At 41.8% G+C, this 17,724-nt stretch overlaps 1 protein-coding gene and 1 long non-coding RNA gene across 2 annotated transcripts in view; one reads left to right on the top strand and one right to left on the bottom strand.

The window, feature by feature from the left end:
• Positions 1-6,427: 6,427 nt before the first annotated feature.
• The window catches only part of plekho1a (pleckstrin homology domain containing, family O member 1a), a 39,458-nt gene continuing 28,161 nt past the window's right edge, over positions 6,428-17,724 (bottom strand). Inside the window, exons 8-10 of the mRNA XM_033637328.2 lie at positions 16,975-17,137; positions 16,702-16,814; positions 6,428-8,918 (exon numbers count right to left, since the gene is read on the bottom strand). Coding sequence (XP_033493219.2) covers positions 8,093-8,918; positions 16,702-16,814; positions 16,975-17,137 — 1,102 coding nt within the window. The 3' untranslated portion in view covers positions 6,428-8,092. The remainder of the gene's footprint in view (positions 8,919-16,701; positions 16,815-16,974; positions 17,138-17,724) is intronic.
• Positions 13,962-15,314, top strand: LOC144467446 (uncharacterized). Its single transcript, XR_013493645.1, has 4 exons — positions 13,962-14,008; positions 14,084-14,143; positions 14,210-14,291; positions 14,369-15,314. It is a non-coding gene; the product is annotated as an uncharacterized LOC144467446 (long non-coding RNA).

The following is a 17,724-nucleotide window of genomic DNA, read 5'->3' as shown; positions in this document are numbered from 1 at the left end:
CACTACACTAGGGAGGCCCTACCTTTCATCCTTCACATTGTATGTGGATGTGTAAAGTCCATGACCAAACATCAATATGTGATGAGGTCTGAATGAAAATGTGTTGGGAAAAACAGCTTTTGGATACACCTCACCATTATTGTCAATCCATTCTCACCTTTTACTCATCAAATACAAATGATTGGTCAGCGGCCCATGGCTTCAGAAACTGACACACCAAGGTACCCTTAGTGACGGTATGAGAAGAAGTGGACAGCATAATTTTTTAGAATTTTCTGGCACTCCTAGAAGCTGCCGTAGTACTAAGATTAAGACAACCTGCATCAGGTGGGTGGGAGAGCGGAGGGTGAGTTGGATGGGTCAATCAAACTCCACCCTGGAGTCAGCTGTTTGTGTCCTGCCTCAAACCAAAAGTCATCTGAGTTATTTTAATAATGGTGTAGCATAGTATGCTAGTGACATGTTACATGAGGTTTGTGATGTATGTCACGTGACATTACGTTACGTTGGTTACAAAAGCCCTGTTTCCACCAAGCAGTACAGTACAGTTCAGTTCAGTACGCTTTTTTGCCGTTTCCACTGTGAAAAGTTGTGGATGGTATCAATAGAACTGCTCCATACCGTCCCCATTTTTGGTCCCTCCTCTGTTGGGGTACCTAGCACATAGATCCGGTACTAAAAGGTGGAGCTGGTTGATTTACTGGTCCATCTACATCCCAACCCTCACCTATGCTCTGGGGAGTGACCAAAAGAATGAGATCGCGCATACAAGTGGCGAAAATGATTTTCTCCATGGGGTGTCTGGGCTCAGCCTCAGAGATGGGGTAAAGAGCTCAGACACCTGGAGGGAGCTTGGAGTAGAGCCTCTGACCCTTTGCACTGAAATGGGTCAGTTAAGGTGGTTTGGGCATCTGTTCAGGATCCTCCTGGGTGCCTCCTGCTAGAGGTGTTTCAGGCACGTCTCACTGGTAGGAGGCCCCGGGGCAGACCCAGAAAAAGAATCAAGAATCAAATTTATTGTCATTATACAAGTTGATATCTTAGTTGATGACGTGAATCCATCAACACACCTTAAATTTTAAAATGACAACTTTGACCGTTACTTTAGTCTTATATGAAAGACACTTTCAGTAATAAGTGGATCTTCAAGACTTTATTAATTTCGACTGGTTTATGTGAACTGCATCCATTCTAATCCTCACTTGGAGGGAAAAAAAGCATCACAGAGCGTCTTTTCTGTGGGCTCTGGCAACACTAAACCCCTGCGCTTGCCTGAGAGGGACTAAATGCACAAACCTGCTATTTTTAAATATCCCATGGAGAGAGACTCTTACTGCAGCCTGTTCTATTTTATTCTGAAAATGTCGGCGTGCAGCCTCGTTCTGTGGACAATAAACAAGGTGCAGACTTTCATCTATGTCACCGGTGATGAGGAAATACAGCGAGTGCTGGATGGAGCAATGAGTGACAACCCTGCCCACATTTAAGAGTACTGTTTGCGGCGGAAATGCTAAACAGACCGAGGGTCTAGGTACCATGTCTGAAGGGTTACTGTTGGTTCCAAAGGTACTATATTGAAAGTGTTTGGTGGAAACGAGGCTAAACATACTTACTGTAAGTATTTATTTATGTTGTCTAAACCCAAGAAAGTAAACCTGAGTTGGAACTTTATTTTGAAAAGAGACCGTCTGCATTTGATAAGCAGACACTGTACATTTCCTGCAAAACTGTAACTTGTACGTGTTATAGTCATTCATTTTCTGTGACCGCTTATCCTGTTGGGGGTGCTGATGACACTGAGTGACAGGCGGGGTACACCCTGGACAGGTCACCAGACTATCACAGGGCTGACACATAGAGACAGACAACCATTCACAGTCACATTCACACCTACGGCCAATTTAGAGTCACCAATTAACCTGCATGTCTTTGGAATGTGGGAGGAAGACGGAGCACCCGGAGAAAACCCACGCTGACACGAGAAGAACATGCAAACTCCACATAGAAGGGCTCCCTCTCTCCGGGATTTGAACTTGAAACCCTCTTGCTGTGAGGCGACAATGCTAACCACTGCAAGTTTGCACTCATGTTTGTGAGACATAAATTTATTTGTTCATCTCCATCTTTTGGTGTATATAAAGACAAAAACACATCTCTGTAATAACTCATCTGGTCACATTTTTTGTTTCCATGACGTATTTTTATTCAAACAAGACAAAATTCAGCCAGTAAGGTGAGATGAGTCCACCTGTTCCCAGGTCTTTTTCTTTCTTTTCTTTTTTTTTTTTAAATCAGCTTCAAACGAGACAGAAGAAATGGATTTGGGAATCAAAACCTCAATCTGAAAGAGCAGGTGAAATAATCTTACTCCACTGGCACGTTTCTTTAGCTTATTTTATTTTGCATGTGAAGACGCGGTCTAGATGCTAAAAACAGAAAATGGCTCCATTTACCCACAATGCAGTGCCATATACAGTAATTCAAACAGCATTCAAAAAACACCAACATATAAATCTTTAGTTAAATAAAATGAGCAAGAAAGAAAACAGAACATTTGAAATAACTTGTTTTTTAAATTTTAACAAAGTGGATTCTGGAATTCATCGTTAACATGTATAAACTTTAAAATAAATGAAATTAGGGCAGCATATCTCACAAAAATCAAGACAATCTTTCAGTTTGTGATATAAAAGCACCAACTTTGGTATATGTACATATATATATATATATATATATATATATATATATACATATAATTTAAGCTATGTAAAAGAAGTCTGGATATCAGGGCATCGCACATTGGCATTCTGATGACTATGGCAGCAAAATCCACTATGGCCGCCACCAGGACATCGTTTCAGCTATGAGTTTTCTAATGAAACATATTTTTTATTTTAGCTTGTCTGTTGATTATATCTGTGTATAAACATGGAGACATAATAGAAATAGCTCATCCCTACAATTAGTCTGGGTGAAAATGTGTGTGTAAATTAAATTTTTTGGGACAGCAACCGTATTGGTAATATGCAAATTAGAGATCGTAAATAAAATATAATAGGATTATTAAAAAAAATCATAAATCTGAGTTTTCCAATGTGTTTCTAATACTAAAAATATTAAATAGACAGCAAGTTTGCCAAAGATTTAAAAAAAAAAAAAAAAATCCCTTATTTTAGGTACTTGCCATCTTGGAAATATGCAAATAAAAATAAACATTCCAATGTGTTTGTCATTATGAAAAACCGTACAATAGACAACAAGTTTGCATTTGTAGCTCATCTTGTTCAAAAGTTATACACACACACAGTTTATACACAAAAAATCCAATATGGCCACCACTGAGCTACCAGTGCAAGTTTGGTGTTTATTTTATGTTTTTGTTTTGTTTTTGTTTTTTACCATAAAAAACACATTGGAATGATTGTTTTTATGATTTGATGCATCTGGACCCCTAATTTGCATATTTCCAAGATGGCGGCTCCTTAGTCTTTTGGCAAACTTGGTGTCTATTCATAATTCTAAGCATTAGGAACACGTTGGAATATTCAGATTTATTATTTATTTTAAAATCCTATTATATTTTATTTATGATCTCTAATTTGCATATTACCAATATGGTCGCTATCCCAAAAAATTGAATTTACACACACATTTTCAAGTTTCATTACAAAACTTATGGCTGAAATGGTTTTCTGTTGGCAGCCATATTGGATTTTGACGCCATGGTCATCAGAATGCCAGTCTGCAATGCCCCAATATCCATGTCTTCTGCATATTCTAAGATATATATATGTAACAAATTTGGTGCTTTTATCACAAACTGAACGACTGATCAGCTGTGTTGCTGCACTATAAATACATCTGTTCAACATCATTTCATCAACATCACTTACAGTACAATGAATCCTCAATAAGTAAGCGCTCACAGTGTCAGTGCCTCCTTGTACAAATTGTGTTCATCTGAATATTCATGAAAAATGTGCAAAAACACTTAAACTGGAGAAAAGTTAAAACGTTGTGACCAGCAGAAACTCAGAGATAAAAATTAATGTGAGCATTTAAGATAACAGTTCCAACAACCAACACAAAAAGTGACTTTTAAATAGAAAATATCAGTTTAATGATATTTTTCCAATGCTACTTGATCAGTACGAAAACAGTTTAAACACTGGCAGCTCTTTTTGTCATCCATATTTCTAAAAAGTGTATGTTTTATTAGAGAAATACATGTATCGTTGTGCAGGACTGTACCTACCAATCACTTCTAATTTTGTTTAAAATATTAGTTATTTGCGAGTCTATAAAATGTTAGCTTAAACCATCAAATATTTAGTTTTTTTTGTTTCATACACTGAAGTACTTCATTTGATGCCAATTAATCAGTTTCTATAATTGTACTGATGGTTTTAGCACAGTTTGTATATTATAAATATTTATGACAGTACGTATTTGTGTATTGATTTACCTTCAGTCTTACTGTGTGTTAACTAAAGTTACATCAATAAATTAGCAGATATTAGTTTACAGCAGATACAGTGATACTGGTGTAAATATGGGTCGATAGTTAAAGGAGAGAAAAGTCAGTATAGAAATTCTGAAATGTGTTTGAGGTAATTTAGAGCTTGTCCACCAGAAAGCGGTGAAAACTTGATTTTTACAGTGTCGCAAACACTGCTGGCCATGATTCTTCGAAAACAAACCAATGTGATTCTTATTTGTCCATAACATGTAAATTTTGTCATTAGCTCATGGGTGCGACATCAAATCATTTGTTTATTTGTGCAGCACATACGTTGTATGTATGTAAGTTTTGTCATGTATGTCAGTGGCATTCATATTTCACTGGTTAAATTAGCATCACGTAAATTTAATCATTTAAGTCAATAACACGTAAGTTTTGTCATGTATGTCAGCGACATGTAAATTTAGTCATTTATACCACATTTATGAAAATTTTGTCATTTGAGTTCCTCGCACGTACATTTGTTAATTCATTCCATAACATGTTCATTTCGTGCTGTATATTAGCAACACGTAAATTTTGTCATTTAAGTCTGTGACACATAAATTCTATCATTTAAGTCTGTAAAACGTAAATTTCGTTATTTAAATCAGTAGCATGTAATCTTTGTCATATATGTCTGCAACATGTAAATTCCATCATTTAAGTCTTTAACATGTTAATATCATCACTTAACCCTGTAACATGGCAATATCATGGTGTATGTTAGCGACACATAAATTTAGTACTTTAAGACTGAAACACATATGTTTTGTCATATGTCTACAACATGTACATTTTGTCAGATCAGTCCATAACATGTAAATTTCATCATTTTGTTAGGGACACATACATTTTGTAATTTCAAACTGTAAAACAGGAATTTTGTCAATTATATCTGTTGCATGTAAATATCATCATTATGTCTGTAACATGTAAATTTCGTCAATTCAGTCCATAATGTAATTTTCATCATTTATATTGAGAACACATAAATTTGGTAATTTAAGCCTGTAACACGTAAATTTCATTGTTATGTATGCAACATGTTAATTTGTAACACATAAATTTTCTCATTTAAATCAGTAACATAGACTTCATGGTGTATGTTAGTGACACATAAATTTAGTCATATAAGACTAACACGTAAATATGTCCACAACGTGCAAGTTTAATCAATTCAGTCAGTAAAGTGACTTTTGTCAATTAAGTCTATAACATAACATCATAATTTATAATGAGGACACGTAAATTTGGTCATTTAAATCTGTGCCACATGAATTTTGTCATTATGTCTACAACATGTAAATTGCGTCATTTAAGTCTGTAACATGTAAATTTCATTATTTGTTCATGTCAGATTTATATTAAGGACTCCCGCACACTGTCTGACTTGCAATGTTTAATTTATTTGCGACGATTCCGTACTAGAGCTTCATCAGGAAAACAGTTTTTTGTTCATGAGAAGCCATCTTAAATAGGGAGTGGTTGTTTCTCCACAACCAATCCCGTTCCCACATGCAAACACAGACGGACAAAATCATCATTGGGTTATTCAAACACAGAACAAACAGAGACAGCAAAAAACAAAGCTCTCTGTGTGATATCAGTCTAAAGTAACCCCCACGTCTAAAGGGGAATACAAAATATAGTGAATCAATTACAAATAAATATTTTTTTCTAGATATTTCTACAGGAAATATAACAGATTCCCTTTGTAAGTAGGCTGATAGGGGTATGTTTTTTTGCTGTCTCTGTTTGTTGTGTGTTTGAATAACCCATTGATGATTTTGTCCCTCTGTGTTTGCATGTGGGAATGGGATTGGTTGTGGAGAAATGACCACTCCCTATTTAAGATGGCTTCTCATGAACAAAAAACTGTTTGCCTGAAGGTCTAGTACCGAAACGTCGCAGTTGATGTAACAATTTTATTTTATCTTTTATTTATCTATCATTATCTTTAATTTTTTTTCCTCTCTTTAATCTTATTCTATTTAATGTCCTTTGATTTTGTCTTGTGCTGCTCTGATACTTGAATTTCCCTCCTGGGGTATCAATAAAGTATATCTTATCTTATCTTATCTTAAATAAATTATACATTGCAAGTTAGACAGTGTGCAGAGTCCTTTTGCAACTTTTGAACTTTTTGGTCTTCTCTCTCCAACGCACCTGTCTTGTTTAATAGATGTGCAGAGTGTTTCCTTTGTTCTAGATTTATTTAGAAGAAACTGTGAAGAAAAAAATCAATTTCATTTGATTTTTTAGGTCGTCCTTTAAAAACAGTTAGGGTACTATTTGTGCTAATTAAATTGATGCAGCACTAAAGCACAAATATCAGCTGATAAAATAAGCTGGGTGCTGCTGAATTACCTGTACCTGTTAGTTTTTAAAATCCTCATGGTTTCAGATTTGTACTAACCTTGTATGTATTCTTCATTTAATCTTATATTAATATCACCACACAGCAAATCAGGAGCCAAGTAGTATTTCGGCAAAGAAAAAAGGTACATATTGCACAGAGAGTGGGAGGAGCAGGAGTTTACATCAGTTTGCCCCCAAGCAGGTTAATGAAGCCATGCTTTTTGTTCTGTTACATTAACGAGTACAGTGTCAGAGAAGACATATTCTTTGTTTCTCACTGACATTATTGCTTATTCTCTCTTCATGGTGTAGAAAATTAAACTCCCTGATTTTTTCTTGAAGCTTGTCAAAGGTCTGTGAGATTAAAAATATCAACAGTGAACCGTGAGCAAGAGGGATGTTTTGGGAAGGATAAAGTGGGCTACAACTAAATCAGAGATTGACAATTTAGATTATTTTAACAGAAATATCACACAAGAAGACATAATATATATTAGTAAATAAATCAAGTAACAGATATTTAAATTCTTAGTAATCAGTGTCAATATTGGAAGTCCATATTTGGTGAATCCCCCCAAACACCACTGTGCCCTTAGGAAACATAATGCTCTTCGGTGCCTTCATGTTTTTGTCATATTGAAAAAGTTTCCCATTGTATAAATGTTGACATCTTTGCTTGGAAAAAAAATGTCTCTTTAAATGACAAACTGTCTTTTTTCATCTTCACAAAACCCTGAATATCTCTTCCAAAAGACTCTTGGGGAAGAACTTGTCTTTGAATTTGACAGAGAGGCTTTTCACTTCACTTTCAGCGATAAAAGACAAAGAAGAAAAACGTGCAGCACCATTAGAGAAGGTGAAGGGGAGTGCCTCTCCATTAAAATTGTATTTGCTCAAATTAAATGTGACACATCTGTCACACAAAGAGACTTTATGGGATAAAAAGGGAAGCAGAAGTGAGAGGGCGTCTGACTGATGACAGTCTGTGCACTGTGGAGGATTAAAGTCATTAAACCTCCTGGGAAGAACTGTATCGCTGGTTTCAAAATTATCCACATTTGCTTAAGTGTTCACGTGCATCCCGCCATCCCCAGATTAAAAGATGAAAAACATTTGAGGAACAGAATTAAAAATCCCCAAATTCTGCAAATCCATCTGCATGCTGAAAAACGCTGCTACTCCCACTGAGAAAATTCAATCCAATGAATATTTGTAAAAACAAAATCCTCATCAAGGTGTCTCGGACTCGTCATCCCCCTCAGGTGATGTTGGTGAGGTAGGCGTGTCATCCTCATCTGCTGCTACAGTCGCTGTGGGCAAACCAGCCGCTGCTGCTGTTGTCATCTTCTCATAGGTCCTCCTGCGCTGCCGCCGCAGTGTCTGGCTCTGCAGCTCCTTCACCTCCTGCAGGACCTCCTGCGCCTCCTTCCACGATGACACAGCCTCCTCCAGGAGGCGCTCTGCCTCCTCACGCCTTCTCTCAACCTCCAGGTCCTCTGACAGCAGGGAGGGAAGCAAGGAGGGCAGAGGTGGAGACAAGCGGTGTTTGTCTGGGGTTTTGGGCTGCGGGGACTCGAACGATCCAGAAAGACTCGGGGAGTTCTTCTGACTTTGACAGGGTGACCCCTTGCTGTTCCCCAAATGAGGGGAGTCTGTTTCACTCCCCTGTGGTGAAGCAGATCCTTTAACCTGAGAGGAACCAGATCCTCCGACACTTGGAGGTGATTCATGTGATTGCTGTACAGGAGAGTTGTGCTCCTTGTTGGGACAAGAAGAGGTGGACGATCCCTTGAGTTTTGGTGAATGGACTGTGTCGGAGCTCTTTGTCCGAGGAGAGTTGGTGGCATTCAGACAGGGTGAATCTTTCAGTCGGGGAGAGTCGTTTGTTTTAGCGGCAGGTGAATGGGATCCTCTGGAGCGAGGCGATTCGGTTCCTTTGGAGCGATTCCTCTTGGCTTTGGATCGAGGAGACTCTCTTCCTCTCAGACGAGGAGATTCTTTGCCCCGCAGTCGAGGAGAGTCGCTGCTCCTGCTTCGCGGAGATCCAGATGACCTGCTACAGGGGACAACAAAAATCAGTTAAACGTTGATTCTACTTGATATGACAGTACAAATTTTAAGTTTTAACTGCACAAGCTGCAGTGTTCAAACCAACAGGACTTGGCTTTACATTTGGCAATTAAAACTTGGCTGCAGGCATTTAAAACCTCTGTATGCTTCAATATATCCAACCATCTCGATATTCAGGGGGCTCGACCACATATTTGGTACTTTCCTAAACATTCCAAAAACCATGCCCACTTCTTGCAATGACTTGTAAATTGTGAGTATGACCAACACATTCTCACTCCGAACTTGTCACATATCGACGTTTGGTCATGGACTTTCCACGTCCACATACACCCAGGGTGTGTTGGTTGTTGATGTCCTTGGACACCGTGTTAAGTTCTGCCTGTTACATGCATTGTCTTCTTTTCAAATACACTTCAGTTTTCACAGGACGTTTACCATTTACATCCAGTCTCTTTTAAAATAACTGCACTATGTGAGTACAACAACATGAAATGACATCTTTTTAATTCCAACAACTAACGCACGTGGTTGGGTTAGGCACCAAAAACACATGGTTAGGTTTAGGCAACAAAAGCATGTGGTTGGGTTCAGGATATAAAAACACATCAGATTTAGGCAACAAAAACATGTCAGGTTTAGGCAACAATAACACATGATTAGGTTTAGGCAACAAAAACACATGTGGTTAGGCTTAGGTAACAAAAGCACGTGTGTGGGTTTAGGATATAAGAAAAGGGGTTGGCTTTAGAATCTTATGGGACACGAACACCGCTCTCTCGGGTGAAAGTCTGTGTTTGTTGGACCCATCCACCACCCTTCCTGCCTGCCCCAGTCAAACTTTCGCTGCCTTAACTTTCGTCCTTGTCCCGTTGTGTTTCCCCCTGACGTTGCTGGGTGCTGTTAAACTATAATGGCAACCGGCTGCGTATCATGCTGACGTTAAAGGACGCCTTTTCCGTTGGTTTCTGATGCAGCAAGTCAATGCCCAAGCATCAGATTTCAAAACTTTGGAGTGAGACCGGGCTTGTATGGGGAACACTGGTTCGACAGCCCATTGGTTCGACATCCCATTGTTCCGACCATATTAAACTCATTGTTCCGAAGTCCGTTCCGAAATCATCATGATGCCCTGTGGTTAAGGTCTGGTTAGGTTTAGGCACAAAAACCACTTGGTTAGGGTCAGGAAAAGATCATGGTGTGGGTTAAAATGAAAAAGAAAGTGACAAACACATAAGCTGTGAGCCTGCTCCGCCTCAAGCCGGTCACGGCGTACCATATTCCCGCCGCGAGCCGTTCAGCACCGCGGACAGTCGGACTAATGGGATGTCGAACCAATGGGCTATCAAACCAATGACATGGACCCGCTTGTATGACAGTAGCTGGGGCTTAAAAGATTTAGTCCCCCCCTCCCATTCCTAATAGTGGTATATCCCACACTCTTTCCAACGGGTGGGGCTAGCAGCCGCAGCAGTAGCAGCGTGTGTGGCTGGAACCGCTGCCCACATCACGTATCGCGGGGTAAGATGTATACTCACACAGACACAGTTTAACTTACACAAGTTACAACAAATCCCATTTACTGTTACTACAAGCCCCAGGCCCAGGCTGATAATATAAACTGTCTGCAACATTTCTCCTGCATTGCTCAAAAGCCAGAGTTTAGTGATAGTCAGAGAGTACAGGAGAGAAAGAAGAGGGAGAGGACAGGACAAGAGCAGTCAGTGGCGCAGCGGCTCGTAGTTAATATCCGTAGGCTCTCCACCTGTCAGTGAGACAAACATGAAAGACGTGCAGTTTAACCGACGAGGAGCGGTCATTACGCGCGACTATTACGCACGGTTGTGAGGTGCGCAGCGGCAGATCTCACAGCACACTGTTTTTAAAGCAGTTTACCAGTTTAATTGCAGGAATTTTTAGTTGTTAAGCCATTTCTCATAAGTATAGACATTCACTGTATATCCACTTTTCTACATGTGGCTGCTGCTGGCTTGAGTCTTAGGCTGACCAAAAGTCCTCTTTTGCCCAGACATGTCCACTTTTCACGTCCTGTCCAGGGCATCCGGGGGGTGTTTATAAATTGATGATAATGTCCGGTTTTCCTAACATAAATATATAACAAAATAAGATAAAATAGGAAAACTTGTCTCCCTCTTTTATTTTATTTTCAACGTTTAATCAAGGCGGGCGGCGGAAGGTCCGAGGCTTCCAGTGAGGGGAGAGGTAGAAACAAACAGCCAATGTGTGTGTGTTCTGTTCAGGTGTTGTCACGTAAATAACAGTCCCAGTCCCCAAGCAATAAACTTATAAATTTATTTTTACACTATATTTTCACTGAAAGCTGACCGAATCCGACCTGAGCCCGAATACAGTTTATACATTTTTGACCGAACCCGGCCCACCCCGTCGGGTAGGCCTATCGTCGGGACCCATCAGGCTCGGATCGGGTAGCCACACTGTAGTGTGTGTATGTGTCCCCTATCTATAGGGGCCTATCTGAATTTCTGTCTTTGAGAGATATTATTTTGTAATATAACTGAATTTTTTATCCATACATATAAATTTTAAATATATTAAAATGACAAGGCATCTTTGAGTAAACTGCGAGTAGGCTATCTCATGGCCGGGCCGAGTGTCCTCTTTTTTGGAAATCAAAATATGGTCACCCTAGTCTTGACTCTCTCGTTATCAATAACTTGCAATGCTGAGATAAATGTTTAAAGTCCAAAAATAGTAATTTATTACGAACAGCCACCTTCCACCTAATACCATTGTTTGTATTGCTGGGTGAATAAAGAAGAACTTGTATACAGGTAGGGTAAGGACTAATACAGTATAATGCAATAATTATAATTATCATTACTTTTGATAACATTTTTTAAAACATTTGATTTGAACATGCTGACAGCTCAACACTGCAAGACAGATTTCAAAGGAGAATAAGAGAGAGAGAGAGAGAGAGAGAGAGAGAGATCAAGTGGGCGTGTAAATAGCATAATCTGATATCTTTCATCTGGAAAAAGGTTAATTTAATTTGATTTCAATCATTTTGTTTTAAATCTGGACATGTGCAGGTGGACTCAGCCAGTGCTAAGAAAGGTCTTATGCCTGCCTGTTGGAGAGAAAGAGAGAAGATTAAAGCATCAAATTGCGGTAAAAGATGCTGTATAAAAGACAGGCTACAACTTTTTCCCTTGTCCCCCCCTGGAATTATTCTCTAAAATTTTACTGTTTATTGTCCCCCCCCAACTATGAAATGGGATTTTCGCCCCTGCCTGACACACCAAGCCGACGGTCGGCTGTCGTCTAAAGTCGGGCTGTCGGTGAGCGTCTGTCGCCCTAGTTTTTGCGGTGTGTCCCGCACCATCAGCGCTTAGGTGTCGGCGTCGGCAGCTTTTCGACCGATTGAGCATGTTGATTTGGTCGTGGAGCTTGAGGACATCACTCTGATTAGCTGTTCAGGTTTTATTTCCTCACCCCTGTAGCGCGTGAATCTGCCTGTAGTGAAACTGGGGCTAACCTGTGCTTCCTCCTCACAGTGTGTTCACACCGGGCGCGAGGCAAATTTTTCGCACGATAAGATTACATACAAAGTCAATGTAAAGATGCGAATAGACGCAAATTTGTGCCGGCGGCGTGAATGACGCGAATGGCGCGACGCGAATGGAGCAAACGCGAAATTCGCGTCATTCGCCTCTTCGCGCAAGTTCAAAATATTGAACTCGAGCGAAATATTCGCTTGATGCTGTGTCGGGGCAGCCTATCAGCATTGAGATTTTCCTGTCGTCACCGACGTCACTGACGTGCTGCTGCCGTTGTAGTAAACAACATTCATTCAGGCGACATGTGACTTGCCGGATACAGTGAACATTTATTGATTTTCACACGCCAAAAACTGCCACTGTCTCACTGTAGTAAACAACATCCATTCAGGCAACATGTGACTTGCCGGATACAGTGAATATTTATTGATTTTCACACGCAAAAAACTCACCGGAGACAGATGGATATTTATTTTGGTGCTAATATTAAATGCAGGCTCCACTTCACCAACGGCGACTGGGATGCTCGCCGTCACTGCAGGTGTCTGGGTTATGAAGAACGCAGGTAGCCTTCACACACTTCTTTGCCACATCTGGATGGACCTCAATGGTCAACAACTGCCCCGCGTTGTTCCGAAAATGGAGGACAAGCTAATAATAGCTGTTTGTGGCCACCCTGAGCTTTATAACATTACGTCCCCAAATTATAAGCTTCGGACCAAGAAAGACCTGGCGTGGAGGAAAGTGAGTGAGGAGGTCGGTCTGCCTGGTAAGTTTTGAAAATTGATTCCAACTATCGGCTGTACATTTCTATCAACAAAATTAGCACTAGCATTAGTCCCAGTTAGCACAACTGATGTAGCTTGCTTTCTGGCCGGCATACTTGTCTGATTTACTAGCGGTGTGAACACACTGTTACTCGCATGAATGACTCGCGTGAATGTCGCGAGTAAAAACAAAAATTCCAGCGGTCAAACTCGCGCGAGTAGAGCGAGGCGAATATTTTACTTGCGCCAGGTGTGAACACACTGTCAGGCTCCACTTCACTCAGCTGCCTGACAGATCTGCTGCTTCTTCCCACTTTAACCTGAATAATGTAGCGTTCACATCGGGCGCGAGTGAAGCAAATTACTTGCTCGTAACGCAAGTAACGTGCCGCGCGTATCGACTGAGTTTAGACGCCTGACCATTTTGTTAATTCGCGTTATTGCGTCATTCGCACGAGTAGCAGGGAAGCCGGCTGTGCTAACTGGAGCTAAGCTAGTGCTAACGTTCACAGTACAACCATTCTTCAAACTAATTAAGGACACATATTTATAGAACTTACCAAGTAGACCAGTCTCCTCTGCGACTTTCACCCAAGCCTGTGTAGCAGCATAGAGGTGCTTATTGTCATTGTTTACAATGTGCGCAGCTGGGGGCCGCTAATGAGGTGGGCCGGTATAAAAGCGGCAGTCCTCCCACTGGTTCTTCCTTTGCGCTCCTATCGTCGCCTCTGCGTCACTTTCGGGTCGGAGGTCGTCTGGTCCGACAGGTATGGCTGCACGCTGCTTCACCTCACTGGTCGTTTGTTTGCCCACGTGCTTAAGGCATTGGTGTTGTGTTGTAGGGCGACTGCCTGTGTGCTGCTCTGGCCCCCTTGTATGCGCTGCTGCGTTTGTTGGCTGTGGTAAGTGTCCTCTCTCTTTGTAGTATAGTTGATGCTATTAGGTGGCTAATGCTAGTGTGGTCGCAGGTAAACGCTGGTGGCTACATGGAGCCCTCTCTCCCCCTCCCTCCTCTCGTGTGAGTGTTTGTGTGCCCGCGCTGCGGAAAAGGTATGTTATGTGTATTGTAGCACGCACCGCATCATGTTCAGCGATTTAGCCATGCTAATAGCATTTTTCTTGGTTAGGCGCTAACGGTAGCCAGCTTATCGGGCCGCTGCTGCTTTGTCGCCGCTGCTGCTTTGTCTCCGCTGCTGCTTTGTCTCCTGTTGTGTCTCCTGCTTGCCTCCATCACGTCTGCCGTTTGTCTCTGCTGCTGCTTGTCCTCACGGCACGGTGGCACGCTGCGGCACTGTAAGCCGCTCCGCAGCTCTGCTTCCGCCATAGGCACTGTTGCTCTGTTTCACGTCCGGAGCAGGACGGTTGCTCGTCCGCCCGTCGCGGGCCGAGACATTATTTTTAACCGGGGTTTGGTCCCCCGCATTTTGAGTGAATGAGTGTGTGAGAGTGTGGGTTATATTCTATTAGCTTGTTTATTTTTATATTGTTTGGGTTGAACCTGATTTTGTTTGTTTGTATAATTTATTTGTTAATTAGGTTAATTTGAGAGATTTTGTATATGTAATTGGATAATTGTTTGGGGTTTGTTTTCTTTATTTAGCCTTAATTTCTTTTTTGCTTTGTCTATATTTGAGTATTTCAATTGGGCAGTTATTAGTTGTTACATTTTGTTAAGTTTAGATTTGTGATCTGCCCATTAATTACAATTTTTGTTAAATTTTGATTTATTGATTTTGTTTGTTTCATTGCAACCCCACTAATTTGTTTTATCATTCTCCTTTTCAGTTGCTGGAGGCCGGAGGTGGCGGTGCTGGTGTTTGGTGGTGGTATCCATCCTTCCGTCTTGTCCGCTGTGTTCCTGGGAGTGGGTTGCTTCACTGAGTGTGTCTGCCACGTGTGCCTGGTGATTTAAGTTGGTTTCTCTTTTTTTGGTGGATCCTTCCCCTTCACTAGTCCTTGTCCACTCACTAGGCCTCAGCCCTGATTAGGTTCTTTCCCCCTCCCTGTGTGAACATTTTTTTTAAAAGAAAAATGATTGTTTAATAAAAAGTCTATTTTTTTTAAAACTTGGAACCATGTCTCATGCCCCTTTGAGTAAACGAACCTGTGTGTCTTGTATTGAAGAAGTAATTCCCTGGGTGAAATTCCCAGGGTGGCGTTGTCGAGCCCTTTTCTTGGTAACAGTATTGGCTTTATATCCTTTCACCTCCACCTCGCCACACCTGCTCCTTTTTGTTGCGGTCTCTGTAGAGTAGATACGTAGTATCATATAGCTCCGGGTAGCCGCACTAAGTTTCTCCTCCATCTCGGCATCAACAACTGGACGTCAGGGCGTCAAGACGTCACTGATGACCATGGCTGAGATAACCACCATCACTGCTTTGTACCTGCTCTGAAGTCCCAGATGCGTCGGAGGGCCAAACGCCGTCGTTTTTGGGTTCACCCTATCCTGCATTAGCGCATCCAGCTCGGCGAGTTTCACCAACTCCTCCAGGAACTCCGTCTGGCTGATAGCCGCTTTCAGCGGTACTTCAGGCTGACTGGGGCCCAGTTTGAGGACCTGTTGGCGAGGGTTGGCGCCAGGATCTGCCGGCAGGACACCAACTACAGGCGCTCCATTTCAGCTGCGGAGCGTCTGTCCATCTGTCTCCGGTGAGTAGTAGTGTGTCAACAACGTCCAGCATGACCGGAGGGAAGCACAGCCAGTTAGCCTCCGCTAGCCTCCCAGCTAGCCCCGGCTCTCCGTTTGGATCCAACAGGAGCACCGAGCCCTGGTTTGTTATTCAGGTTAAAGTGGGAAGAAGCAGCGGGTTTGTCAGGCAGCTGAGTGAAGTGGAGCCTGCGGAGGAAACACCGGTGCTCGGCTGCAGATAGGAAACCCCTCGGCTGACAGGATGTACCACTCTGTCACTCCGCTCTCTCTCACGCAGGCACAGAATGTACGTGCTACTTGGCCATCGGATGTAGTCCGTGTAGTGTGTTCAAATGCAACTGACACAGGGCAACGTGAGGCGACGTAGACGACGCAACAGTTGGCTTTCGTCGCCGCTAGTTCTTTGTTGATGGTTTGGTGTGTCTGCACCTTAAGGAATATCTTGCAGGCAGTTTAAGTTTAGATAAGAACCAGAGCTTTTACAGTTACCATTAAGGCCTGGTTGGACCAAAAACCTGGTGGTCAACAGGGTTCTGGATGAAGCTAGGTCCAGGTAGTTAAGATGAAACCTCTATGATTCATACAAGACTGTTGCTGAGCTGTCCTCCACAAGGAAGGTAAGGGTTTAAGTCAAGTAGTAGTCCATTTTCGTCGGAGTACTCAGAGGACTGATCACAGTGATTACAGTGATTTGGAAGTGTAAGTAAAACCTGATCAAGTGTATTTGCAGTGCATTTTGTGTCACAGATAGAAAGACTCCAAAGACTCAAAATATTATTACATATTAGTAAAAATAATAAAACCAACCTGGAGTGAGGAGAGTCTGAGCCCCTGAGGTGGTGGAGGCGAGGGGAGTCGATGCCCTTCAGGTAGGGTGAACTGCCTCCTCGTTCTCTTTCTGCTTTGGCCTTCTGCAGCTCCTGTCAATCATGACAGACAACGTTAGCCTTAACTGAAGTACATTTATTAATTTCTGCATTTAAGTATTTGCTTCTGGTGACCAAACTGTCCCATCATACAGCCAGTCAATCAAAAACCAACCAGCCAAGCTCAATGAACTCATGGAAGAAGCGGTTGTACCTGCAGTCTCATCTCCTCCAGCAGCTCCTGAGCTCTCTGCATCCTCTGGGCGATGAGACTCTGCAGCTGACCGACTGGCTGCACTGAAGCCCCACCCCCAGCCTCCTCTTCGGTTGGACAACGCTGAAGAGCTGAGCGCAACTCGGAGCGAATCATCGCTGGTCTGAAGAAGGTAAGGAGAAAGAGGGTAGAGACAACATAGACAAAAGAAAAAGTTAGAGATAAATAAAAAGACTTTTAATTTTGAAATGTTATAAACAGTTAAACACCAGAAGTAAACTTAGCAAGACCATAACCTGAGTCCCAAATACTTTCCCTTTATGCTGATAGTTTCAAAATTATCCATTAATTTTTTTTCTTTCTTCCAAGCAGCCATTGTTCTCACTTCATTTCTGTGAAAATCGTCTTGCCAGTATTTAAAATTTGCTATGCGTAGACAATCCAACTTACCCTACTCACAAACAAATCACAAACCAAGTGGACTTGTGGACAAGTGCAGTCAGCAGCAATGCTGACCCTTAGCGAGACTGTCATGGTAATTTTCGTCTGTCTGCATTCCAACCTTTTGGTAGTTACAAAAATCATGATTGAATGCAGGGTATCTAAGCTACCTTAGGGTGCTTTCACACCTGCCCTGATTGATTCAGTTCAAACTCAAGTTCGTTTGCCCCCTGGGGTTTGTTTGGGCAGGTGTGAACACAGCAATCGCACTCAGGTGCACACCAGTTACAAACAAACTGGTGCGGTACA

The sequence above is a fragment of the Epinephelus lanceolatus genome, chromosome 16 (genome assembly GCF_041903045.1).
Source record: "Epinephelus lanceolatus isolate andai-2023 chromosome 16, ASM4190304v1, whole genome shotgun sequence".
Taxonomy (NCBI): domain Eukaryota; kingdom Metazoa; phylum Chordata; class Actinopteri; order Perciformes; family Serranidae; genus Epinephelus; species Epinephelus lanceolatus.
This window is presented reverse-complemented; position numbering and strand designations above follow the sequence as displayed.